Source organism: Canis lupus, chromosome 16 (genome assembly GCF_048164855.1).
Source record: "Canis lupus baileyi chromosome 16, mCanLup2.hap1, whole genome shotgun sequence".
Lineage (NCBI taxonomy): Eukaryota > Metazoa > Chordata > Mammalia > Carnivora > Canidae > Canis > Canis lupus.
The window spans coordinates 16,160,323-16,188,016 of NC_132853.1; the positions used below are offsets into that span (position 1 = coordinate 16,160,323).

Here is a 27,694-nt window from a genome sequence, read left to right on the forward strand (position 1 = left end):
ATGGCAGGGCTGGGGAGGGGAGGGTGTGGACAGGGGAGCAATAAGACATGGGCTGTGAAGGTGTTTGAGACCGGACTGCAGAGAGCCTTGGAAGCCAGGCCACAGCTGTGAGGGCTTCTGGGCAGGGGATGAATCCCACTGTCTAGAAGGTTCACTTGGAGCTGCTCTGCCACGCTGGTGTGTACAGCACAGTGGGACGAAGGAGGAATACCTGGTGCAGAGGAACGGAAGTGTTCTAGGTGTAACGGGATCCTTAGAACACAGGGAGAGGAGCCTGAGACAAGCTTCTGTGAAGGAGAAATCCAAGAAACGGGGCAGGAAACAGCCAGGAGATGGGGTGCCGTGAGGAGAGGCGGAAGGGGAAAGGATTTTAGGGGTAGCCCCAAGTGTCTGAAAACAAAAGCAAATGAGGAGAATAGAGAGGTCAGTGGATTGCACACATCCCTATTCATTCCCACGAGACCTCATCCAATTTCAAGCTTGATCTATGACTTCGGGACAACTAGAGAAACAGACTGCTAGCTCAAGGCCCACCTCCCTCACACTTCCAGACCGCTGAATCCACACCACCATTTGAGTGTCTAATGGGCATCTCCAACTCAACATGGTCAGAATTAAACTCCTGCTCAACTGAATTCCACGCTCCGTCCACATGCCCCCCACACAGCGCACACAGCTCTCCCAGCTCCGCTGACGGCGACTGCCTCCTTCCCACGGCTTGGGCAGGAGGCCGTGGAGCCGTCTCTGACTCCTCCTTTCCTCCCACACCCCACATGGAATCTGTTAGCAGACTCTAAGACTCTACCATCAAACTGTCTAGAGCCAGCCATGGCTTGCCACCCCTACGGCCACTATCCCCCCCTGAGCACCGCCATCTTGTTCCTGGATGACCACAACCCCGTCCCAGAGTGTCTCCCTACTTCTCAGCACAACAACCAGAGCGACCCTACCACTAGCTCATGGGACTCCTCTGCCCAGACCGCCCAGTGTGGCCCACTTCACTCAGCATGAAAGCCAGAGTTTTATTAACAAAGGCTCTTAGGGGACCCTTTCTAGTCTTAACCCCTGCAAATTCCCCCTTCCTCATATTGTTCCAGCTGTGCTGGCCTCCCCGTTCTATAAACATGTCAGGCATGCTTCCGCCCGAGCCTTTGTACTGGCTGTTCACTCTGCCTGGAACACTCTTCTCTCCCAGAGAACCACAATGTTAATTCTCTCATCATCCTCTTCATGGAGACAACCCTGACCACCCTATTTCAAACTGCGACCCACACCTTGTGATCCCAATTCCTCTGCCTTGCTCTATTTTTTATCCATAGCACTCATAGCTCAATACACCGTACACTTAATTTTTTAACATTATATTTACTGCCTGTCTCTTTCTGTAAGACTGGAAGCTCCATGAGGTCAGGGGCCTTTGTTTTTTCAGTTCACGAATGGACAAGCACCCGGCATACCACATGCACAAGACTACATTTTATTAAATAACACATGAATAGGAGGTGCCCAGTGATCTGACAGCCCTGCTGTATGTAGCTTAGTACTGGGGCTGGAAGAACAAGAGGAGCAGATTTCCCAAGCTCCATAAAAGACAGGGACCACAACCTTACCACGTTGGTGTCTCTTGCGGCTGGAGGCAGGTCACATGGTAGAAGCCAAAGCAATGGTAGTGTCTTTGAGAATTTTGGTGTTTGGAAAAAAGAGAGAGGAATGGTAGCTGCTTGGGACGGAATGTGATGCCCCACATTCACATGTGAAGTCCTAACCCCCAATGTATTTGGGGATGGGCCTGTGAGGAGGTGATTAAGGTTAATGAGATCATAAGGATGGGGCCCCTAACTGGATAGGTCTAGTGTCCTTATAAGAAGAGTAAGAGACACCAGAGCTCTCTCTCCACCACAGCAAGCAGATGGCCATCTACAAGCCAGAAGAGGAGCCCTCACTAGGGATCCAATCAGCCAGCACCTTGATTGTGGACATCCCAGACTCCAGCTCTGTGAGAAATGAACTCCAACTATTTAAGCCGTGGTGTTTGTTATGGTAGCCAGAGCAGCCTGAGACAGCAGCTTCTATGTGTGACTAAGAGAGACCTGAGCATTCCGTGAAGTGACAGACAAGGAACTGAGAGACAAGGAGGAAAAAAGGGAAGGAAAACTGAAGAGGCAAGAGCAAGACTCTAGAAGGACAGAGGCCGACTCTCAGAAAGCCTGGATGACATTTCTTCCAACCAGAAAGAAGGGGGATGGGGAAAATGCCTAGACGTCTTGAGTTATGAACTTGATGGTGTAACAGGGATGTTCCCTGGCAGAGAGGAGAACAGGGAATTAGGGAGAGGCTGCACCATGGGAGACCCTAGCAGGGAGGAGGGGCACAAGCCTGGAGCTCAGCCTGTGGTCCCTGGTGAGCCCTCTGCTGGCCCCTGCTCCGCATCCTCATCACTCTGCTCTGGCCCAGCCTGTGCGAGCCTGCAAAGGCATGTTCTCAACGCCCCTACCCCTACAACAGGCTGTGCATTTTCTCTACCTTGTTTGCATAGTCAGAGGCAGCAGAATGCAAAAATTCATCCGCTCTAATCCAGGCACACCTTGTGCTTTTTTTTTTTTGAGAGAGATTTTATTTATTTGTTCATGAGAGACACAGAGAGAGAGAGAGAGAGAGGCAGAGACATAGGCAGAGGGAGAAGTAGGCTCTCTGCAGGGAGCCCAATGTGGGACTCGATCCTGAATCCCAGGATGACACCCTGAGCGGAAGGCAGACGCTCAACCACTGAGCCACCCAGGTGTACCCAGGCACACCTTGTTTTATTGTACTTCCCTTTACTGCCCTTCAGAGATGGTGTGTTTTTTACAAATTGAAAATTTGTGGCAATCCTGCTCAAGCATGTCTATCGGTGCCATTTTTCTAATAGCACTTGCCCATTTTACATCTCTATGTCAACATCTCAATTCTTGCAGTATTTTAAGCTTTCTCATCATTATTATATTTGTTATGGTGATCTACGATCAGTGATTACAATTTGCTGAAAGCTTGGATGACAGCATTTTCTGGCAATAAACTATTTTAATTAAAATATGTACATTATTTTTTAGACATAATGCTATTGCACACTTAATAGACTACAGGTTATAGCAACAATTTATCACATGGTGTTGATCACATGGTGAGGATTAATTGACTTAATACATATGAAAACAGACCACATTTAGCATACTCAATTAAAAAAAAGTCATACTATAGTATAAACATAACTTTTATATGCACTGAAAAACCAAAAAATTAAACTGACTGGCTTTATTGAGATATTGCTTTACTATGGTGGTCTAGAACCAAACCTGTGATATCTCCGAGGTGTACCTGTACTTCTAAGTGCAGTGCAACTGGCTGGTAAGATCAATATAAAATGCTGTACAAGAACTTACTAACAACATGCACTTCTAACAGAAACCAGATCCCTGGAGCACCTGGGTGGCTCAGTTGGTTAAGCATCTGCCTTTAGCTCAGGTCATGATCCTGGAGTCCTGGGATTAGATTGAGCCTAACATCAGGATCCCTCTCCCTGCCATTCTGCCTACTTGTGCTCTCTCTCCATCAAATAAATAAAATAGAAAGAAAGAAAAGAAAGTAAAGAAAGAAGAAAAGAAACTAGACCCCTGATGCACATGGAACCCCCAGAATGCCATGAGGCAGAAGATCATTAAATGACCCTGTGAGGTTGGAGGGAGGCAGAGATAGGGAAATGGGCCCTTGGCTGCAGAAGCCACCTGGGCCACTTGTCCCAGGGCCTGAGGGAGCAGCCTCCCTCTCCCCTATCATGAACCCAGTGTGAGGCCTGGTTACAGCGGGTGCTTAATGCGTCCATCAGAAGTACCAGGGGATGATCTGTCTCTGGAATTTCTCTTCCAATCTAGATTAAGTATCACTATTGCATTGATCACAACTTTAATGAAAAATTTCTAAAGGTTCCAAAGTGCAAAGGGTAAAGTTCAAGGACATTAGCATAGTGCTCAAGGCTAAGATGTAGCATCACTAACCTTATGGCCCACTCTGCCCTACAGTACACTATAGGCATCTTATTCTGGCCTTTGCCCTAGACACTCCCTATCAAAATCTCATCCACTCTGCAAGGCTCTGCTCCAGAGCCACCTCTTCTAGGAAGCCTTCCTGGTTCAACACCTCCAAGCCAGAGTCTCATCGAGACTCAGGTTATTCTATTGCATGGCCCTTCATTAGATACTGCCTGAAGAAGGATCCTGTGCTTCTCTCTATACTCTCACTTCACTGTGCTTCAGTGCATCTAAGAGGCAGACCGATCAAGGTCAGCATGCAATGCCTGCCAGGCTGCCTGCAGGAATGAATTTTAAGGCTTATTAGCTCAAGAGGGTCAGTGATTGAGGGAGCAAGAGGTGGAGGCTAGGAGAGTAGACAGGTCTGCCCTGAAGAGAGACTAGCACGGATGGCAGGGGAAGGTATGCCATGGAGCCAGCAAATGAGGAGCAGCGGGGCTAGCCCAAAGCAGAGGATGCTCACTGGTGGGAGCTGGGTTCTTTCACTTGTTGCTAGCTGGCCACTGCTTGCCTGGCCACAGGGCCTCTCCAGGTCAGCTTGCTGATCCTCCACTGAGGGCTCCTTGAAGTCGCAACCGCATGTGTACTTCTCAGCCCCACACCACCAGGGCCTTAAAAGATGGCGCCAAAGCAATGTGTCCCTGAGAATTCCCCATTCTCTTCCTCCTCAGATGCAGTCAGCTGCCTGGGCCACACCTAACAACCGTGGCTCCTACGTCTGTAATATTTATAGGCTGACAGCTGGGGACTCTGAGAGTTCCCTTCTCTGCTGTCTGAAGGCAGACAGAAAATGATCCATTTAATTTTTTTGTGCCCTGCCCAACAGTTAACAGGGCACCCTCTAGCCCTAGTTAGCATATCTAAAACTTGTGTTGAATCTTCCAGGGCTTGTGGTCTCTCCTTATGAGATTGCTGTTCTGTGTCAATCGTCCTCCCACTCCCTCAGGGTCCTCAGAGGCATCTCATAGAGCACACAGAGAGAGGCACAGACTGCCACCCTCAAACCGACTATGCATGATATAGACCCATCTTTTGGTAATTTTAAGTTTCAAGTAACTCCACAGCCTTAGCACTGACTGCCAGGTATACCAACCTACATTGCACTGGTCCCCACATCCAGGAAAGGGCTCTACTTCGGGGAGGGAAGGTTCTGCTCTTTGATGGCACAGGCTCGGAAAGAATGTGCCTCTGCATGGAGGGCCTTGTGGTGGAGCAGGGTGGCAGAGTGAGGCCCAGCACCTGCTCTGCCCTCTGGGAAAAGCGTCGGTCTTCAAAGTCCTCATACAGAATGGCACTTACAGGACCCTTTCTAGTTCCTCAAAACATTGTCATACTCTGCTCTCTAGATATCTCCCAACGTAAATCTCCTCCTGTCCACTCAAGGTCAACACTGGGCTACTCTTCTGGTTTCTCATAAAGGTCAGTGCATAGGCTTAGCTGGAATTAAGAAATAGATTCCTATGCATTTAAATCCTTCAAAAAGGACTGGAGGTTGCCTAAACAGCGTATGATATAATTCAATAAAAAACAGATGAAAATATCTTCCTGAAGGGAAAACAGAGAAGAGTAAATGAAGCTAAGGAGCTAAGGTCAAGGGCATGGAAGAGAAAAGGTGAATTTTGCAAAGTTGCTAAAGGTGGTTACAAATTCAGCTCTGGGTTTTCTAGGGGCTAACGCAAAAAAAAAAAAAAAAAAAAAAAAGTAGTCCATTATGAAATTTAACATATACAAAAAATGAAAGGAAAAAAGGAAAAAAACAAAAACAAAAATCTACCACTTGCTTAAGAGAAGCTCAGCTTCTGCTGGGCACTAAAAGATAATTTCCTGAGCATAAATTTCTAAAAGTGGGATTTCTAAATCAAAGGTTTTGTAAATTTTCTAGAGGCCTTTGATGTATATTGCCACTTGCTCTCCTGAAAGATTGTCCTGATTTCATTACTACTAGCAGTCTGATCTCTTCCCTATACTGAGGATTATCTTTAGGGGAGGAGAGTAGAGGTAGTGGGAGTTCTTTGCAAATAAGATAGATACAAATTCAGTGTTTTCATCTGTAAATCATGGAAGTAAATTATACTGAATATTTTTCATGTCATACGAAAATGATATGATGCTATCATATCAACGCACTGGATGAATTGCCTACCTCAAATCCCGTACATAATTTTTACTAAATTCTCTTTTTTGGACTAGTGTCTAAGGAGAGCTCTTTTTTTTCTATGAAAGATACTATTTGCCATACATGTTATTAATATTGTTGGTTGCCTTTGTTTAAACTTGACATCCAAAAGTTATCTTTTTTATTGTAAAATGAAATTTCCCCTTTTTCCCCCCAAGTTAATCAGTTAAATATTTATTAAGTGCCTACTCTGCCCAACACTGAAGCCTCCCAATTTTACTGAGGGGATAAGTAACTAGCTCAAGGTCAGTCAGCAGTGGGAGGTAGGGACAGGGGTGGGTTGTTGGTGGCCTAGACTACAGAGGTGGTATCTGTGAGGGTAGAATAAGATAAGAAACAGGGAACAACGCCCCAGGCAAAGATCCAAGAGGCCCCAGGCAAAGATCCAAGAGGCCCCAGGCCTGGTAGAGATAGGATGGTTGACATTCTTCTTGGTGTGTACCTCTAAGATGCCTCCCCATGGCCCAACCAATCATGTCACACAGAGTCACATTTTGTGTACATGCAAATACATGCATGCGTACAGATGTGTACAGAAGCTGGGGGGTGGGTAGGGGAAGCCAGAACATGACTGAAGGGCCTTTGTTAGGGGAGTCAGAGGAAGACATACATCAAACACACCTGCTGGTGGGTATGGGGAATAGGGGATAGAAAAGCTCAAGAATGTCCTTGTACTGCTGCAAGGACAAAGATGAGAAATCCATGGTCCTCTGAAGAAGCAGGGCACAGCTGCATGTAAACATGGGCATCGAAGGGCAGCAAAATCTAGGTAATGCTAAGGAAAGATCTGGAACTAGCCAGCCTACCAGTGGGTCTCACTTGGAGCCCCTCCAAGAGCTTCTAGTCACGACCTAGAAACTGAGGCTGAGGAACATCACACTGGCTGGCTGCACTCCTTTTCCATTGTACAATGACAGTAAAAGTGTCACTTCTCCTTTAAGTGACACACAGGGTTACCTTTGGAGTGAAGATCTGAATCCTAGGAGCAAGAAGATATTTTAAATGAACAGAGGGACCCTCAAGACCTTTCCTTTCCCTGTCATACTCTTTGAGAGCAGAAAACCCTTGCTGGGGCTTAAGCCAGGTCTAATCTGCTGCATTCCAGCCTTCTTTCCCAGTAGCCTTTCACTGGCAGGGCCTTTGCTTCTTCTGCCAATAACACTCTTCCCTCTCTGTTTTACTAAGGCAACTCCTATGGTTTCCAGATCTCAGGTTGAGCATAACATTCTTATCTTCCCAACCAATTGGGATTTCCCCATTTATAGGCTTTGCTAGCCCTGGGGACACCTTCCTTCAGAGCACTTACAATTGCAACTTACACTTATTTGTACAACTGACCGATGGGGTGAGTCTCCCTTCTAGGACTGTTAGCTTCCTGAGGGCAGAGATTGTGTCTGTTTTTATCTCGGGTGCCTGGGTGGCTCAGTGGTTGAGTGTCTATCTTCGGCTCAGGGCATGACCCCAGGGTCCTGGGATCCAGTCCTGCGTCAGGATCCCCAAAGGAAGCCTGCTTCTCTCTCTGCTTATGTCTCTTTCTCTCTCTCTCTATGTCTCTCATGAATAAATGGATAGAAACTTTAAAAAAAAAAAAAAAAAAAGGACTGTATCTTTCATGTCTGGAAGAACAAACATCCTCTAGTCAGCCCCCAGTAAATACTTGCTGAATGAATAAATAAATGAAGTCAGAGACCTAAAGTTTCACTTATCCTCACAAAGGGGCAATTTTTAAAAAGATTTTATTTATTTATTCATGAGAGAGAGAGAAGCAGAGACACAGGCAGAGGGAGAAGCAGGCTCCATGCAGGGAGCCCGATGCAGGACTCGATCCTGGAGTCCCGTGGGCCGAAGGCAGGCGCTAGCTAAACCGCTGAGCCAGGTGTCCCTCAAGGGGGCAATTTAATTTAACCCTCTGTTCTGTACCACTGGGCAAAGGTCATTCTTTATAGTCATCTCAACAGATGATGCTCCTATGCCAAGGCATGCATGTTTAAGTCTCTGTGCAAACAGAGTGCTAGAAGGAAATAAGCCTGTGACCTCTTTAAGTTACTCAACCCAGTACTTTTCCTTCTGGACCAGTAAACAATTCCTATCACTCAGTTTTTGTTTGACATTTTTGGAATTCATTTCATCTTTTTTGTTAATAGGAGGCGTGAGCCTCCAAAATTCTTGAAGGGTTAATACATCTAGCTTATTTTTTTTTTTTTAATATTTTATCTATTTGAGACAGTGAGTGAGTGAGAGAGAAAGAGCATGACTAGGGGGGAGAGGCAAAGGGAGGGGGAGAAGCAGGCTCTTGGGTGAGCAGGGAGCCCAATACAGGGCTCAACCCCAGGACCCTGGATCTTGACCTGAGCCAAAGGCCAATGCTTAACCAACTGAGCCACCCAGACGCCACTAGACCAAGCTTATTAATATCCAAAGTGTGGTCCCTGGGCCCCCCACTTGGGGGCTTGCTAGAAATCCAGGCCCCCACTCCAGCCAGATCCAGAGAATCTGAATCTACATTTTCACAAGCTCCCTAGAAGACTCTTATGTACATTTGAAATGGAGAAGCACTGATTTTAAATTAACTATTAAGTTTTTTGAAACCTTAACTCAAAACAAAGCCATATGCTTACTCTAAATGATAAAGAAAAGGCTTAAAGAATCTGATGAGTGCCCCCATAAGCTGTGGAATTTGTGGCTACATTTTGATTTGTCTTTTTTTTCCCCTACTCCATATAACATAAGCAGCACTTAGAACTCAAATACGAGCTGTGTCTGCCTAGGGCTAACCAGGATCATACCACTGCTACAAAGGAAATGAGCTCAATCCTTTTTTAAAAGTTGAGATATAATTGACATGTAACAGTGCATTTAATTCTAACAGGTCAATTAAGTGCTTTACCAAGAGAAAACCTGGCTGGGTGAAGGCTGGGAAGAAGGTATTCACACAACAGAGAATAGAAACACATTTCGTCTCACTTAATAACTGTTATTTCTGAAAAACATGATTAGTACTTTAAGTCCTCGTTTTCAACACTCTCTGGAAATCTGTTTCTTCACCTACACAAGTACCAGCCACTCAGCCCTCACTATTGTGCTTTAGGAGCCTTCAAGTGCTTTGTACACTTTAACCTATGAATGTTCCCAGAGATTCTCTGCGGCAGGGATTTACAATGTCCACTTTGTGGATGAGGAAACTGAGGCTCAGAGTCTGATTGATGAACCAAAGACCATTCCTAGGTCTGTTTGACAGGAGAACCCTCAAGATGGAGTTTTGGCCAAGTCACTTGGGAGCATGTGCTCCACGGCCCAGCTGCATCAGAGCATACAAGCTCAGGTGGCTGTTTCACCTGGACTAGTACTTAAAAAAAAAAAAAAAAAAAAAAGGCTTTAATGAGGTGTAATTTACATGCCCTAGAATTCCCAGTATGTAATTTTTAAGATGGTAAGGAACACAAGCATTTATGGAAATAAAGATGTCCTTTTCATTCTAAAAGACGAGCCAAAGATTTGGTGACCCCGGTTGGGCAGGTCTCTAGGGAGCCCCGCGGAGTCAAGAATGCCTACCTTGGATTCCATACAGCCGGTTGAGGCGTGACCGCCGGGCCTCATCAGTATAGGGGACAGCAAGCCAGGGCATCTCACTGAAGTACTGTTTAAAAGAGTCCTCTGACCTACGGAGACACACATGGAAGAAAGGCTCTATTATCCCTGAAAGAACCACTGGAGGGTCTACCAAGTTATGGCCAGGGCTCTGCAGAAGCCAGGGCCTCGAACTGTCACACTCCTCAGACACCAGGCTACGAGAGGTAATTATTTTAATCTTCCTGGTGTATCCCAGGAAGCAACAGCCTCCACACAACAGGCAGATGTGAACTAGACTGCCAGGCCATTTCAAGTAGCTTGCTCCTCTGGATCCCAGGTTAACTCATGCTCAACTTCTTATTTGTCAACACAGATAGCTGGTACCTTCATAAGAAGCCTAGATGTACACACAGACACTGCATGTCCACTGATCCTTCTAATCTGTGCATATGACTGTGCTGTGTATGAGAAGACACTTTTCACCAAGCATAAGCCTATGATTCTGTGTATAAAAAACTCTAGGAATGACAGATCTAACCAAAGTGATAAAAAAAAACAGATCAGGGGCTTCCTGGGGTTGCAGTTTGAGGGTGGGGACTGACTGGGAAGGGGCAGGGGGCATCTTGTGCATGATGGAGATGTTCTATACTTAACTGCGATGATCTCAGGGGTACCTACATGAGGCAATTTTCATTGAATCGTACACCCAAAATGTATTTTGTATGTGAATTATACTTCAATAAAGTTGATGCTGTATAAAGCTCTAAAAAAAGAAACTGCCCCATGGGACACCTGGGTAGCTCAGTGGTTGAGCGTCTGCCTTTGGCTCAGGGCATGATCCAAAGATCCTGGATCGAGTCCCCAATCAGGCTCCTTGCAGGAAGCCCGCTTCTCCCTCTGCCTATGTCTCTGCCTCTCTATCTCCGTGTCTCTCATGAATAAATAAAAATCTTAAAAAAAAAAAAAGAAAAAGAAACCGCCCCATGTGGCATGCCTTTAAACTTCTCCCCAGTCACATGCAGAGATGGGGATGTGGGGAGCAGCAGGGCAAGACCACGGGCCAGTAAACCGAGCACGGCATAGTGCAGACATCAAAGATACAGAATGCCCTCAGTGTGTCAGCATCCCAGCGAACCTTCTGTGAACAGGGATTTAAGAAGCAGAAGCACCTGGTGGCTCAGCCTGAATCAGAGCTGGAGTTTGGTGATGACTAAAACCAGCAAGAGGGCACACGCCAGAGGAAGTTGAGGGGAAAAGGACCTGATGTACTCCAGGAGGAGTTAGCCCTTCTTGTTTTTAGGACACCCCCCAGGCAAAGTACATGGCCAGAGCGAAGGAAAATTAGGGCAGAGCCATCCCAGACAGGTATCACATTCCATTAGCTTCTGGCTCTTTTCTTTCCATTCTTCCCCTCCACGCCCTTTCATCACGATCCAAAACACTGAACAAATCAGAAAACTATGCCCTAATCTCAAGTGACCCAGGCCGGAAGTGGGACATGCCCCGATATTTACAGCTAAGATAGGTTTTTCTAATTAGATAATTGTGTGAGAAGATCTGAAATGCATCTGTCCATCTGCCATTCACCCCAACCCCCACCTCCATGTTCTGCACTTAGGAGGTGAGACATGTAAGGCAGGAGAAATGCATGTTAACCACCTCTGGAAAAGGGAACTACACAGCCACCTTCCCCAGCACACATTACCTGTCCGCACTAACAAAGATGATCTCAAATTTCTGGCCTGCCTCCTTGATCTTCCGGTAGGATTCCACTAGGACCCGGGTGAGGCTTCGGCAAGGTGGACACTGAAAAAGGAGAATGGGATCCTGCGGCTTGATGCTGTCTCTTGCCTTCCCATTTCCCAGCCACTTGTCAACAGAGACTGGGCGAGCAGGATGCAAGTAGGACTGCGGTGGTGAAACCCAGCTTACTAAAGAGGCAGAAACAAACATGCCTCTCGGAATGGCAAGCATCCAGCACAGGCTCCTCCAATCCCACAGCATGCCAGCAGGTGAACCCCCCTGGAGACTGCTAGAAGCTTCATTGGAATGGGTTAGGAAGACTGTCCTCTTAGGCCAGTCAAAAGAAGTCATCTTCTTGCTGCTATTATCCTTCATGATAATAAGCAGCCACAGCATGTCAACACCTCTGGTGCAGAAGGAAGTAAGAACACCAGGAAGTCATGGCCTAGCAGTTAACGATTCCAAAAGCCAACCACAACTGGTCTTGGCAGCACTGTCACTGCTTCCTCCCATCTGGACTAACAAGGAACTGACCACTCACCCAGTGTGCGGAGAAATAGACTCCCACGTGAGACCCCTCCAGGCTGCTGCTCTCCAGGGACTGGCCATTATTTCTAAGCAAGGGACCTGCAATGACTTCCCTGAAGGGCTTAGGTCCCCAAGGGAATTCCAAACCTGAAAGAGGCAACAGGTGGTGAGAAGGTTAAGACCCTTCCTTGTGGTTTCTGACCCAGCTTTATCATCAAACAGTGTTTGTTAACATGTGCAGAGGATCTAGAGCTAAAACACAGAAACAAAGGCAGAACCCATTCATGGCAGAGCCCTACCCACCTTCAACACAATGGTTCCCAAACCTGGGTGATCACAGGGTGCATCTCCTGAGGGGCTTCTGGAAAATATGGAAGCCTGGGGTCACGCTCTGCGTCTTGGGATCTGGGGCCAACGCTGAAGAGATATGTCCAACATAAAGCAACACAGACTCCCCAGGTAAGTCTGATGATGTGCCAGGTTGGGGAATCACTGCCTTGTGTAAGAATCATGAGTTTCTTCAAGTCCAACCCTGGAATCTCAGTGGCTCCCAACTCTGACAGCATTTTAGAATCAGCTGGGGGAATTTTAAAATATAATGCTCCAGGGGCCCACCCCCAGGGATTCTGATGCAGTTGGTCTGGGTTGGGGCCCAGGGAACCAAATGAGAATTAAATCCAGTAAAAGGAAAGAGTAAAACTCACTCAACCCAGATGTTCTACATTCTGATGACACTTAAGCCCCAGGCAGGAAGAGCCACAGAATAGTGTTTTCTCACAGGGTGGTCCATGGACCACTGCCTCCAAAATCGCCTGGGTGGGTGGGGGGTGGGAGAGGCACAGACTGGTTAAAAATGTAAGTGGCCAAGCCCACCCTGAAACAAACAGCCCCAAACATCTCTGGAGGGGATTGGCCATTATTTCTAAGCAAGGGTCCTGCAATGACTTCCCCTGAGGGCTTAGGGCTGGGAAATCTGCATTTTTAACAAGCTCAGAGTAGTGTGTGTGTGTGTGTGTGTGTGTGTGATTTGAGAAGGTGAAGACTTGGTTCCACCAAGCCTTTTTTTTACTGAAGGTAATTCTTTTTTTTTTTTTTAATATTTTATTTATTTATGACAGATACAGAGAGAGAGAGAGAGAGGCAGAGACACAGGCAGAGGGAGAAGCAGGCTCCATGCACCGGGAGCCCGATGTGGGATTCGATCCCGGGTCTCCAGGATCACGCCCTGGGCCAAAGGCAGGCGCCAAACCGCTGCGCCACCCAGGGATCCCTTTTTTTTTTTTTAATATTTTATGAGGGTAATTCTTTAAAGCAGGTGAAAATTTTCCTAGGAAAATTTGTTACCAGGGTTGAATCCTCTAATCAATAAGTGAGAAAGGGAAGACCTTAGGATGCTTTTCTGACTCCAGTGCAGAGAGGAAAGAACCAGACCTGGCACAGAGCAACAAACAAGGAAGCTACAACTCCACTGGCCTCTGCGGTCTGTGGCAGGGCAGGGAGTCTGAGTCCCACCCAGGCTCAGCCTGTGACAGAGGCCAATGGAGGATTACACTTGCTCAGAGAGAGCACTCCTCTCTCACCTCTCCCACGGGCATTTCCTCTAAATGAGGAAAGTGAGCAGGACATCATCGTCCAGTGAGCAGGATGATGGTAAGAGAAGCCTACCCAGTGTACGGGCACCCACCCACCAAGGCCAGTCAGCAAGGCCAAGGCCACAGGACTGGGCTGGCACCAAGAAATGAGGCTGGTCACCCCTGAGGCCAGGAGAGCAACACAGAGGCTGTGACTTTGCTATGGTAGGATTTTAAAGAGACAAAAACCTCACAACTGCTGAGTTTGCCTCTAATTGCTAAGGTGGCAGCTGCCATGGACACAGCACCAGAAGTCAGTCTCTGGGCTCTCGCTGTTTCTCAATAGCCTCCTCAGCCCTCAAAACAGAACTTCCTTTTTCTGATTCCATCTCCTTTGACCCATGAATTTAAAAAGCCCCCAGGAGGGACATTCTGATCTCTTTAAAAATCTTAACCATGACCTGGAGAATTCTATAATTTCATCACGAGAAGATCTGCCAGCCAAGTAAATCCACTCATATAGATTTTATCAGTATGTCTTCTACCAATGGCGATGAAGTCAGGGTCGGGGGACAGAGCAGGGAGCACGGGATGGACATGCCAAGGTCCTACCTTCTGGGTCATCACGGATCACCAGCAGCCCATTCCTGCACACGACCTTCCCGGTGGTAGCGTCTAGGAATATTAGCGATGGAATGTTGGAAATTCGATATTTGTTCCAAAGTTTCAGCTGTAAGAAGAAAAGAGAAAGAGATGGTTCAGCCCATGCATTAATAAATGCATTAATTGCAGCATCCTTTTGAGCCCCTCCCGGGCCTGATGGGCACATGAACTGGAAAACACCGAAGCACAGATCAACAAACAAGGAAGCTACAATCCCACTGGCCTCTGCAGTCTGTGGCAGGGCAGGGGGGTCTGAGTCCCACCTAGGCTCAGCCTGTGACAGAGACCAACGGAGGATTACACTTGCTCAGAGAGAGCACTCCTCTCTCACCTCTCCCACGGGCATTTCCTCTAAAAAGCATGAAGATGAAGATGTATTGGGAAATGAACTACACACGCACCCCCAACACCAGATGGTTAAGGCAGGAAGGGAGGCCCTTTATTGGTGTTTCTCAACCCTATCAGCAGGCAGGTGCTCCCCTGCTTCCCAGCTCTGCCGGGCCCCTGAGCCCCGGGGGACAGGGGACAAGGGTACCCAACAGAAGACCAAGTAGCTAGAATCTGGCCCCTCTGCTCCACTGCATTCCTACACTTGGAATATCGGCAGTGGCTGTGTGTGCCATCCACCCACAACCACAAAGGAACAACATCCTGAGCCAGCCCCAATCCTCAGCTCTCGGTGCCACTCCAAACAGTCAACTTGTTAGAGGAGCAGGGTCTAGGAGGGACAAGGCTGAGGAAGCATGAATGCACCAGCCCAGGACAGGGCACAGAGTGTGGGCCAGCTGTTATTTGCTCCCAGCCATCAGGGTGAACACCATTCAGGTGGGCCACTGCGTGCTCTGGCATTTAACTGCCAAAGCCAGAAAGCAATCTAACTAAACAAAATGTCCAACCACCAAGGCAGCTCCAGAGAAGAAAAAAGCCAGGGGAAATGGAAGAATGGCCCACTGGTGATTCAGCCACAGCCTCCCTTCCGGGGGCCAGAGGCCCACACGGGGAGTCAGTCGCCTGGGCTTTGGCAGAATGGGCCACGGATGAGGTCAAAGGGAAGCAGGCACCAGAAGGCCAGCTGTACAGAGCAGATTATTATTGTTTTTAATTCAATCCCGAGCAGCAACAGAGTCGGGTGGGGTATCTACCAACAAATGTTAGGCTTCCCCTGGCTGTGGAGACCTGGGTCTTGGCAGGAAAGGCTGTGGGACTCTACCTCAAAGTTAGGGGGTCCCGCCTCTCCAATGGGTTCCCAAACCAGCCCTTAGAGCAAGAGCAAGTCTGCACGTATAGTCTGTACTGCCCCGAATTGCAACATTCCAGGGAAACCTGATATAGGCCACAGATTCAACATTTTTTAAAAGAGGTTCAACAACAGAGTAAGACCATTCCACTGCGGGGATCAGTTCTGTAAGTTTGCTACTGCAAGGATCCAGCCAGGTTAATAGTTTTATTTTTTTATTTTTTATTTTTTATTTTTTTTTTAGGTTAATAGTTTTAGAAGGGGGCATGGAGGAAGATGAAGGAATTTCTCTAGTTTAAAAGGTAATTGTTTGGGGGGAGAAAAGTCATTATTGGGAAAAGTAAGAAACACACAACAAACCATAAAAGCTGAGTAAAAATCACCCATGACTCATCACTTACAGAAGCTTGGACAATTTTCTATTTCCACCAGCAGCAAACAAGAGAGCCCATTTCTCAGTATTCTTACCAATATTGGTTTTTTTAATTTGGCAGGAAAAAATGATGCCTTGTTTTTGTTGGTTATCTTTTGCTTATTGATATGTAGGCATTCCATGTCTCCCTATAGTAAATACATTGTTTCTTCTCAATATATTTTGTGACTGGTAAGTGCTAAAATTCATTCAACAGATATTAACTGAGCACTTACTACGTGCCAGCCCTATGCTAAGCACAAAGAATACAAGATAGAACAAGGCAAATGAAGTGGCTGTCTTCACAGAGTTTCTACTCTAGTGGGAGACACAAATAACAAACAAGAATATAAACAAAAAAATAATTTCAGATACTTCATAAGAGAAAAGAGAGCAGAGTGAGAGCAAAGGCATGCTGAGGGGGAGTGGTACATATTTTAGAGAGTGATCAGGGAAGGCATCTTTGAAGAAAGAGCATTTGACCACAGACCCCTCATGTGATGGGAGTGAGTCACATGCGCCTGGGGGGAGGCCACCTGAGGCCCAGGGAACCTGGTTAGAGGTTGGAAGGCAGACTGGCTGGGATGGAAGAGCCCCATGGAATGAGGGAGGGGGCTGAGGTGAGGTCCAAAGGGCACTCTTGACAGATCTTTAAGGCCCTGTGGTCCAATAAATATGATAGAATTTTACTCTAAGTGTAACAGGAAGCTATGGAGGGTTAAGCAAGGGAGTGGTGTGATCTGATTTACATTTTAAAAGGTCACTTTGGCAGCCCTGAAGGAACAGCCCACAGAGGAAGACTAGGGGAAGGAAGGATCTGGAGAGGCCAGTGCAAATAGCTATGGCAAGAGTGGACAGCAGTGGCAGCCACCTCGGTTACAGCAGCAGAGTGAGGACATGATATATTCTGGAGACAGTCAATAGAGCAGGCTAACAAATTGAATGCGGGGAAGGGATGAGAGAAAGGAAAGGATATATTGTGGTTTTGGGGTTTAAGCAAAAGGGTGTCAAGGGGTCCTACTGACCAAGATGAGGAGCAATGGGGTAGGAGAAAGCTTGCAAGAGAAAAAAAATCAAGATGAGACAGGTCAATCTGAGGTGCCCACTAGATGTGCAAGTGGAGACTGCAAGTAGGCACGTGGACTTACAAATCTCTGGGGGAGCCAGAGTGGGGGTCATGAGATCTATCAGGGATCATCATCCAGGCAGCCTGGATGCTGTTTGGGGTCACAGGCCTGCGTGAGGTTATCCAGAGAGAGGGCATGGCCACAGAGGAGAAAGCACCCCAGGGGCAGAGCCAGGGACCACCCATGAAGATTAAGGAGTGACAAGTGACATGAGAGGAAAACAGGGAGACTCTGATGTCCCGAAAGGCAGGTGACAGAACTCTTCTGGGGAGGAGAGAGTAGACTCCTGTGCCAAATGCTACTGAGATATTGAGTACGATGAGGACAGAGAACTGACCCGAGGATGTGGCAACTAAGGTCATCTGTGACCTTGACAGGTCAAGAAGGAGTCAGGGGCATGAGGATGAAAGAACAACTGGAAGCGGGAGGGACTGGGGTGCAGCTCTGTCTAGCACAGACACCTAGAGTCTGCTGGCCAACACGAAACAGGAGCTAAGGTGGTGACTATAGACAACTTTCTTTAAGGGTTTTGCTGTAAAGGGAGCAGAGACTAGAACTGTAGCTGGAAAAACACATGATGTGGTCAGGGGTGGATATTTTATAGATGGGAGATACTCAAACCTACATTGTTGGAGGTAATCCAGATGAGAAAAAAATTGATAAGAAGGAAAAATGCAAGAACAAAGTCCTTGCGTAGGCCAGAGGGTGGGATCGAGATCACAAATAGAAAGGTGAAGCTATAAAACAGCTAACTTTTGAAAGCACATTCTTATTTCAAAGCACATTTTAGCCTGAATAGAAAGCCAAGCTATTTGCACATAAAGATAACTTTATCCTCTTTCTCCAACAATTATACTATTTACTTCCTTTTTCTTATAGAACTACATTGGCTGGAATTTCCCGAACAAAACAGTAAGTAGTAAGCACCTCTAACTCCTACCCAATCATGATCTTTTACTTTCAGATGTAATATCAACCATTGGTGTGAGACAGATACTCTTCAACATGGTAAACAAAATAGTCTTGAATATTACTCAGCCATAAAAGGAAGGGGATTCTGACACGTGTTACAACACGTATGAAACTTCAGGACACTGTGCTAAGTGAAAGAAGCCAGTCACAAAAAGACAAACACTGTGTGATTCCATTTATGTGAGGTACCTAAAGTAGTCCAATTCGCAAAGATTGAAGTTGTAATGGCAGTTGCCAGGGGCTGGGTGGACAGTGGACATGGAAGAAATGTGGCATTGTTAATGGGTATACAGTTCCAGTTTTTTTTTTCCTTTAAAAATTTATTCATTTATTTAAGAGAGAGAGAGGGAGAAAGTGAACAGGAGGAGGGACAGAGGGAGAAAGAGAGTCTCAAGCAGATTACCTGCTGAGCACAGAGCCTGGCATGAGGCTGGATCTCACGACTCCGAGATCACGACCTGAGCCAAAATCAAGAGTCGGGCACTTAACTGACTTAGCTACCCACGCATCCCTCCAGTTTCAGTTTTACAAGATCAAGAGAGTTACAGGGATCAGTGGTGGTACTGGCTGCACATCAATGTGAATGTATTCAACACTACTGAACTGTACACTTAAAAATGGTTAATATGGTAAATTTTATGTATGTATTTTACCACAACTTTTAAAAATGGCCTTCCATAACATTTTGACCAACAATTTTATCAAAAACGGATGGTTAGGGATGCCTGGGTGGCTCAGTGGTTGAGTGTCTGCCTTTGGCTCGGGGCATGATCTCGGAATTCCAGGATCGAGTCCCATATCGGGCTCCCTGCATGGAGCCTGCTTCTCCCTCTGCCTGTGTCTCTGCCTCTTTCTGTGTGTCTCTCATGAATAAATAAATAAAATCTTTAAAAACAAAAACAAAAACAAAAACTGGATGGTTACTTTATGCTTATTCTTTTGATCCATTGCAATATATTTCATTAGTTTAACTCCAGGGTCAAACCATCCTTGCCTTCCAAGAAGAAATCTTCTTGGGTCATGTGTATTGTTAAGGGATCACAACTATCATATATTCCCTGAGGCTTGGGGCTCCCATAAACAAATGGCATTAGGTAACAATACTTGATTTATGGGTAGCTAGACTATTCCCTGAAGAAAGTTACGGTCTGTGAGCCTTAAATATAAAAATGGAAGATTCAACAGGATTGTAATAGACTGCTTTGTGTGTAGGCATGCATATTGTATTTGAAATGTAAGCATGTGTTGGCTCTTGGCTAGATATTTTTATTTTTATTTATTTATTTTTTTTAAAGATTTTATTTATTCATGAGAGATACAGGGAGAGAGAGAGAGGCAGAGACACTGGCAGAGGGAGAAGCAGGCTCCATGCAGGGAGCCCGATGTGGGACTTGATCCCGGGTCTCCAAGATCAGGCCCTGGGCTAAAGGGACGCTAAACAACTGAGCTACCGGGGCTGCCCTTGGCTAGATATTTTTAAAGGAAGGGTGGGTTTTGGTACCTGGGCTACCTAGCACCTAAATGCTTAGTCACCCGTCAGTTCCCCAGCTGACATAATAAAAGGAGGGCTTGTGGCCTGGCCCGTTGGCTAGGGGTACCCTGAGAGCATTAGTACAGTACTTTTTTAAGACTCTAAAAACAGAGATGCTGTCTCTCTACTCCACCCCCACAGATAAAAAAGAACAATTTGTTCTGGGTCCCTCATGTAGGCAGAAGGACTATAACACCCTAACTCTGCCCCACCCCCAATCACCAGAGATAGTTCTTTTTTCTCAGTATCCTTCTTGGAGAGGTAAGAAAATGTACCCCCTTAACCCTTCCCATGACTCCCTCCCTAGGGATTGCCCCCCTTTCTTTCCCACTGGGTCTCAAAGAAGACAGGAGATCTTGGCTTGTGTTTTATCCCTGGTTGCTGGATCTTTTGTTCTAAATAAATGCCCACTGGTTCAGTAGAAAATATTATGCTTTTAGACTCATATCGGTCACTGAAAAGTCCATCCTTTTGGAGACTACTACATCATGGTATAATTTTATATAATTGTGATTTATTGTGGAATTTCTGGCATTCATCGGTGATGTGCAGTCTGCACAGGACTGTCTTTTTCAGGCTGCAGTTGCTGGAGCTGGTTGCTCAGAGTCTGTGCAGAAGGCACAGGAATGATCATTCTAACCATGTCCATTTTGATACCTGAATCAGAAAGCAAACCTTATGTTAGAAAAGTCATAGAGGTCTACTTTGATGATTCTCTTGTGCTGACTGTAAAGGAGAAATGCTTGAGTGTAAAGAAATGATCCCAAGACTCACTCCTGTGCCTTTTCGTGTGTGTGACGTCTCAAGTCCACTAAAGGTTTTCAAAGAGGCCTCTTAAAACAGTGGCTTCATAACCATGTTGGGGTCACAGACACTTTTGAGGATAAAAGCTACAGATCCTTTCCGCAGAGAAAAATGCACATACACAAAAAAGTGTGCGTGTAATTTCACTGAGTTCATGAATTCTTTGAAGCCTTTTAGTGAACTTGTCTGATTCCAAGTGGCCTATGGTCCCCAGGTGATGACCCCCTTGTCTTAAGAGTTCATTTTAGGGCATGGCTTGGCCTTGGTTCAACTGAGAGAGCTATGCTATTACTCCATCCATAAAACTCCCTCTAATAAAAATCAGCATTTGCCTAAATTCTGAGATGATGCAACAGTGAAGGGTGGGAGGTGATATTCTCACTGCACGCGGCCGCTATGCTCCTGAATTGTTGGAAATGCCTACCACCTGTGGCCTCCAATTCATCTTCTGCCTTCAGGACGCTGAAGATCAGAACCACCCAGGACTGAGCACTAACTGTACTTATTTTTAAGGATCCCTAAGGAAGGAGTTCCTATTCCTTATTAGTGTGATAGTAGAACATCTCATCAGAGTCAGGAGCCAGAGCCAGTGCTTTCTCACTCTCTTAAAGTTCCTTCTTGGGAGGAAATCTGGTAGCACAGAATGAAAATGGGCTCCAAGGGGCCCGATTTACATCCTGGCCCTGACCTCTCAGTGAACGTCACTGGTGACATGATTTTACAGCTGGGGCAGGTCACACCTGCTTGCCTCACATGGTAATGCCAACATATCAGGACCAATTTGGAACTTAAATGAGGTGATGTGTGTGGAGATACTGTGAAAACCAAAGCACTGTACACATGGGACACATCGCTAATATCCGCATCAAATTTATGCTTATTCCCCCCTTGTCTTGTCAGCATCCTCTTCAGAAAAACATTTTCCTGTCAACTCTATTGTAAAGTTAATCAATCAACTGTATAGTTAGTAGGCTGTATATAAAACTCCCCAGAAAACAGGGTTTTCCTTCCGTAGCGAGAGGTATTTCTACCATAAGCACCTTCTGCAAAACATATACCTATTTTTCGGCCAGTTTTATGAAGTCAGTTTGTTTCCCCCACCCCCTCTTTTCTGCCTTCCACTTCCCATTCTGGGATTTGAAGATTTTAAAGGGCATCTGGAAATTGTTCTGAACAGACTCTGTGGACTTTGCTCTTCTCTCAGAACTCTGACAACGTGTGACGCATGTGATTCTGACGGACTCTCTGGAACTCTCTGCTCGGTCTCCTCGCCTTCCGCCTTCTGGCCGGTGACGGTGGGGTGAAATGCAGTGTGGCCTTGACCAGAGGAGCAGGGAGGAGGAGGAGCCAAGGCCAGAGGCACCCATCCCAGCAGACTTTGATCCAGACCCTGGAGGCAGAGCAGGAGCTTGCATTCTGCTGGCCATAGAAGAAAAAGGCTCTGGGCAACCTCAGTACTTTGAAAGGGCTTCCCTGGCTGGCACTGCTGCAGCTGGAGGCAACCAAGTGATTTTCCCAACCAGTGCCTGCTCCCTCTTGGGTGACCATGTGGCCAAATGTCCACCCAGAGCTCATTTAAACCCTCTAAGCTTAGAGATCTAAGGGCTTATAACTAGTTTGCCAGATTCAGAAGCAAGGCAACAAAGATGAAATGGAAAAAAAGGAAGAGGACACAATATTAGTAAGGATGACAAAACGGGCTATCAAGTTACTTGAAAGTTCCATTCCTTGGCCTGGCGGCTGGTTCTAGTTAGTGATTCCGAGGCTGTGGTTGGAGCTATCATCCTAGGAATGCCGGCCAAAAACATTTCTCCAGTGACCCATGAAACAATGAAGCAAGTATCAAAAGGGACAGGGCTGGAAACTGGGAAACTGCAAAAGTGCACACTCTAGAACCGAGCTCATCTGACACACTGGGGGGATTTGTCAGCACCCACAGATGCCACACGGAGACTCAACCTGATGATTTCCCAGAAGCCCCAACTCCAGAGGGTGACTCAGAATCTGCCTCTCATTCCAAGGACTGGGCCTTGCACTTGACTGGGGGGTTCAAGTTTTTATTTCTCAACAGCTGCTGCAAATCTATGGGATCAAGCCAAAGCTAACACAGATGTAAGATTCATCAGCAACCTCCTCAGCAAGGTCAGTGGAGCCTTCTCAGACAAGCCTTCCCCCTGCGCTTCCACCGAATGCTGACCACAGAGACACCATCCTTTCTGTGAGCAGCATTTGAAAACAGGCTTAAAAGCATCCCCACCCTTCCCAACTGAACACTACTAAAGCTCATTATCTATGCAGTCTGAGAAAACAATCCCCACCCACCAATGTGGAGGCAGTCTGTAACGCTAGAGGTTACTTAGCATAGGCTCTGGAGCCAGGCTGGCCCAGGTCTAATTCTGCTCTGGCCACCTGCTGGTTGGTGACCTCAGACAAGCTACATGACTTCTCTCTTGGTTTTCTCATTTGCAAAATGGGGATAACAGTACCTATACTTTACTGGATGTTGTGAAGATTTGATATGTTCCAGAAAGTGCTTAGAATTGAGCCTGGAATACATGAGGTACTACATGATTATAGTTAGCTGCTGTGATTACTATCGATTATTATTGTTGTTGTTGCTGCTACTGTCGTCTCAGTATCACTCTCAATGCTCCAGCAGGACCTTGTCCCAGAGGTAAGACCAAATCTTGCTTCTGAGGCATGATTCCACTGTGATCTGTCCTGTGACTGAAATTTTAGCTTGGTACAGCTGTTGGTTGGCTAAGTGCAGGGCCGGACACATGTTATGTGCTCACTGAATGATGGGTGAATGGATCAGGGGATGAAGGTCTAGAAGGAAGGGAGGGAAAGAACAATGTCGAGGGGCCAGCCAGACTGAATGCCTCACTTAGCAACCAAGTGCAACTGCTTAGAGGGCCCCCTGATGACCAAGACTCTTCCCAGTTCCTTGGGATAGTTGGGGACCCAGAAGGCTTTTTATATGTATGTAAAAAGATTTTATTTATTTATTTTAGAGTGAGACACAGAGATAGCAACAGAGAGCACAAGCAAGGAGGAGAGGGAGAAGCAGACTCCCCGCTGAGCAGGGACCCTGGGATCATGACCTGAACTGAAGGCAGATGCTTAACTGGCTAAGCCACCCAGGAGCCCCCCCGGAAGGCTCTTTAAATTGAAAAATAAATTGCCCAAAACAAGTGCTAGTGGAATTAGAGCTCTTCTTCCTTTCTCTGGTGGGGCCTTTGACCTCTGCACCCTCCTCACCTTCCCATCTCTCCTTTACCTGAAGCCAACACAGAAAACCAACCAGCAGGCGAGACCAAGGGAAAGAGCCGGGTGGATGGACCAGGCTGATTACAAGAAATCAAAGCCCTCCTCATGGATTTGCACTTAGGAAGCTGGAGTAATGATCAATGCTCCCTTCACCATAGCTCTTTCAGAAGGAGGGCCTGTGCTCCAACCATCACAGAGCATAAGGTTCAGAAAAGAACACATCTACCCTGCTTCCTGCAGACAAAAGTAGCAGGCATTACATGTGTCACACACACTCCTTCTGGGTTCATCTCCACCACTCCAGGCTATACTAAACACAAAAGACAAGACTGGGTCAGAGGGACATTAAAAATTTATTCTTCATTACTCTAAATGTCAGAACAGTTAAGTTTTCTAACCAACAGACTGCTGACCTAGCTGGGCTATATATGATATGATATTAGGTGTCGCTGCCTTACAATATTAAAGTGCAGCAGGAGAAATGACGGGGGTGAAATACTGTGTCTGCCTTCAGGAATCTTATAGTTTACAAGTAAAAAATGAATAAAATGGTAAGTGTTATATTTTATCTATTTTACTACAATTTAAAAAAAAAGAACCATGACTACTTTTGTCCAGACATGGGGCAGATCACGGCAAGGAACAAGCAGTATAAGGAGTGCAAGAAGGAAGGCTGGCTTCATCTCCATTAGGGAATATGCCAGGAATGGCTCTGTGTGTTGAACACACCCACGCTTTCAAACACTCTCTGTATAACATTTATTCCGAATTGGGGTGGCCACAAGAACCAACAGCTCATGGCTGAGTTGGATCTTGTTGGTCAGTCCGATCTTCGGTCATTACTTTTGTTGGAAGGCAGTACGGTATAGGTAGAACAGTTAAGAACATGGTTCTGGAGCCACACTGTCTGGGTTCAATCAGCTGGGTGACATTGGGCAAGTTATTTCATTTCTTGGAGCCTCAGTTTTCTCATGAGTAAAATAAGAATCATAATAATAATAACTACTTGTATATTGTGAATGTGAGAATTCACTGGATTATATGTGCACAACACTCAGAACCCTGCCTAGTACCTAATAAGTGTTCAATAAATGGTAAAAATGGTGATGTTGATTATGATGCTCCTATGATGATTCTAAAGAGAAAAATGTGGTGACCCATCTAACTCCTGCTTATTAGCACCCATGTCAGCTGCCAATTCCCATTTGTGGAGGGGGTGGAGGAAATGACTTCATGGGCCTTGTATCATTTGGGATACCCACAGATAGAGGAACTGGGCCAAGAGACAACCCAACACAGTGAGTAAATGCCAGTCACTCACTGATGGTGTGTGGACTTCTTAAGTTCTTAGGAGCCTCACTTTGCTTTCCATGAATTCTTTTACAACAGAAATCACTTTGCCACTGGTAGGGGAGGTGCCGAATCTGATACGCTGCTTCTTCCTTTTATCTCTTTAACCAAGAGATGTCTATTCTTATCAGCAGCCAGCCTCCCACCACACACCTCACCAGTCAACAGTAAGCCATGTTTCCACCTTAACCTGTGACTTTAGAGTGCTGTCAAATACACGACTGATTCCCAGAATAAAGGGCCACATACTGTCTTCTCCTAGGTCGGGCCCAAAACCACCACTACCCCTTAAATCCTTCTTCCAAGGGGATTGTTGCTTTCTGGCAGCCCCACAGCTTCACTATGTAAAGTTGGGAAGCAGTGCAGCAGGCAAGAGCTCAGGCTTTGGTGGCACACAACATCAGTTTGAACCCTGGGTCTGCCTATCTTGGACAAATCACTTTGTCTCTCCAAGCTTCATTCTCTCCAATCGCAAAATGGTCCCGTGGTACCCATCTCCTAGGGTTACTATGAGAATAATATATATATATGTTCAGAACTGCCCCTGGCACACAGCAAGCACTCATACAAGAATACCTCTAATGTGTGCCCTTCCATTTTTTACATCAGAAAGCCCATCTAGGACAACGGGCCCTGCACAGGGTCAGACATCAAGAGCATTAAGTAGGTAGTAATTGACTGTGGTGATCAGGACACCATAGTGCCACTGGTCCCTGCCAGGGCTGGGACCCAGGATGACCCACACAAATCAGCACGAGAAAGTACAGAATATTCTACAAGAGAATTTCTGCCAGAGGCTAAGCGGATCAAGCCTGACAAAGGAAGGGGAGAACAGAAGAGTCTCTACTTCTCCAGTAACAACTCTGGGCAGGTGGCCAACAGCTCCCCTCTTCATAGAAAGGAAGGCAACATTTCAGACTAGCACCCAGTCTGTGGATCTTCTCTCTGTGGAGTGACAGAAATCAACTAAGAAATGCTCACAAGCACCAGAGACACAAGGGGATGATGGTGGCCATGCTGGCGGGGATGAGGAATTTAAAAATAAAAAAGTAGTGTCTCCCACGGCTTTGAAACCTGGGTCTAGCGGCAGTGGGCTGCAGTCTTGTGATTCTGGTGGCAAAGAGTAGGGAAAGGAGGCCGCATCCCACACGCAACTACCAGGCAAAGAGGCTGACAGGGAATGAAAGCACATTCTAAAGCATCTGTGGCTGTCTCTTCCTCTCCTCAGGAGTCGCTCACCAAGCAACTCTGCCACCAAACTTCTTTTTAGAAAGCTGCACCTTAAGGGGATCCCTGGGTGGCGCAGCGGTTTGGCGCCTGCCTTTGGCCCAGGGCGCGATCCTGGAGACCCGGGATCGAGTCCCACATCGTGCTCCCGGTGCATGGAGCCTGCTTCTCCCTCTGCCTGTGTCTCTGCCTCATTCTCTCTCTCTCTGTGACTATCACAAATAAATAAAAAATTAAAAAAAAATATTAAGAAAGCTGCACCTTTGGGTCAGCCTCAATCAATAACAACAAATTACCAAGATTAGAAATGATGCCCACAAAGGGCACCTGAGTGGCTCAGTTGGTGAAGAGTCTGCCTTTGGCTCAGGTCATCATCTCAGGGTCCTGGGATTGAGACCCGCTTCGGGCTCCCTGCTCAGTGGGGAGCATGCTTCTCCCTCTCCTTCTGCCCCAGCTCCTGCTCCCCCTGCTTGTCCTCAATCTGTCACATGAATAAACAACATCTTTAAAAAGAAAAAAAGAGGGATGCCTGGGTGGCTCAGGCGTCCGCCTTTGGCTCAAGGCATGGTCCCGGGGTCCTGGGATGGAGTCCCATGTCAGGCTCCCTGCATGGAGCCTGCTTCTCCCTCTGCCTGTGTCTCTGCCTCTGTGTGTCTCTCATGAACAAATAAATAAAATCTTTTAAAAAAATGAAATGAAATGATGCCCACAGAGACAAAAATGTAAATATTTTCTTCTTACCCTTTCAAAATCGCTGAAATGTAAAAATCTTTCTTTTTCCCCCCAAAATATTTCTTAGTCACTTTAGTTCCCCATGGCCTTGGAGAATCTCGTTCTTGAACACTTGGAACCTGGTATCATTTATAACACTAATTAAAGAGGTTCGTTGACTATGCTATACAACTTCCTGCCCTAATGACTCAACAAGCCAGGAGATGAGCAGTTTGTTGGGAGTACAAAGAGACATATGGCTGCCAAGTTCTTTCTGGCCAACACCACAGACGGAGGGAAAGGCTGTTCTGTTTCCCCGTGCTGCAGCTCTTACAAGCTGACAGAGGGATTTCCTAAAGTTCCATCTGGTACAAAAACCTCTACTGGGCAGAGTGGTTTGGAATAGTAAGAGGGTGGCTAGTAATAACAGACCAGGGCCAAATGCTGTACAGGCAGAAGGATTAAAGTGGCTGGGAGTTTGCCCATGAGACAGGACAAGGAGCCAGAGTCGGTCTGGAATCTGAGAGACCACGTCCCAGCTCCAAAGGAAAGCCTCGGGGATGGAGGGACAGAGATAGGGTTTCTGTGGCTTGTATCACTGTGAATCCATCCCTCTACTGATATAATCAGGAAAGAGTTCAAGTTTGCCCATGTTCCCTCTGAGTAGTGCGCATTTGTACTTGAACACTGGGACCCCTGATCTGCCACCTCCTTTGAGATGCGTCACCACACAAGTCC

At 46.5% G+C, this 27,694-nt stretch overlaps 1 protein-coding gene across 2 annotated transcripts in view; it reads right to left on the reverse strand.

The window, feature by feature from the left end:
- The window catches only part of NXN (nucleoredoxin), a 152,803-nt gene that overhangs the window by 15,869 nt on the left and 109,240 nt on the right, over positions 1 to 27,694 (reverse strand). Inside the window, exons 1-5 of one of the 2 annotated variants that reach the window (XM_072779134.1) lie at positions 14,647 to 14,676; positions 14,265 to 14,382; positions 12,095 to 12,228; positions 11,516 to 11,616; positions 9,793 to 9,899 (exon numbers count right to left, since the gene is read on the reverse strand). In XM_072779134.1, coding sequence (XP_072635235.1) covers positions 9,793 to 9,899; positions 11,516 to 11,616; positions 12,095 to 12,228; positions 14,265 to 14,382; positions 14,647 to 14,661 — 475 coding nt within the window. In that variant the 5' untranslated portion in view covers positions 14,662 to 14,676. Of the gene's footprint in view, positions 1 to 9,792; positions 9,900 to 11,515; positions 11,617 to 12,094; positions 12,229 to 14,264; positions 14,383 to 14,646; positions 14,677 to 27,694 lie in introns of those variants that run through there. The other variant, XM_072779133.1, reaches the window with a different exon arrangement.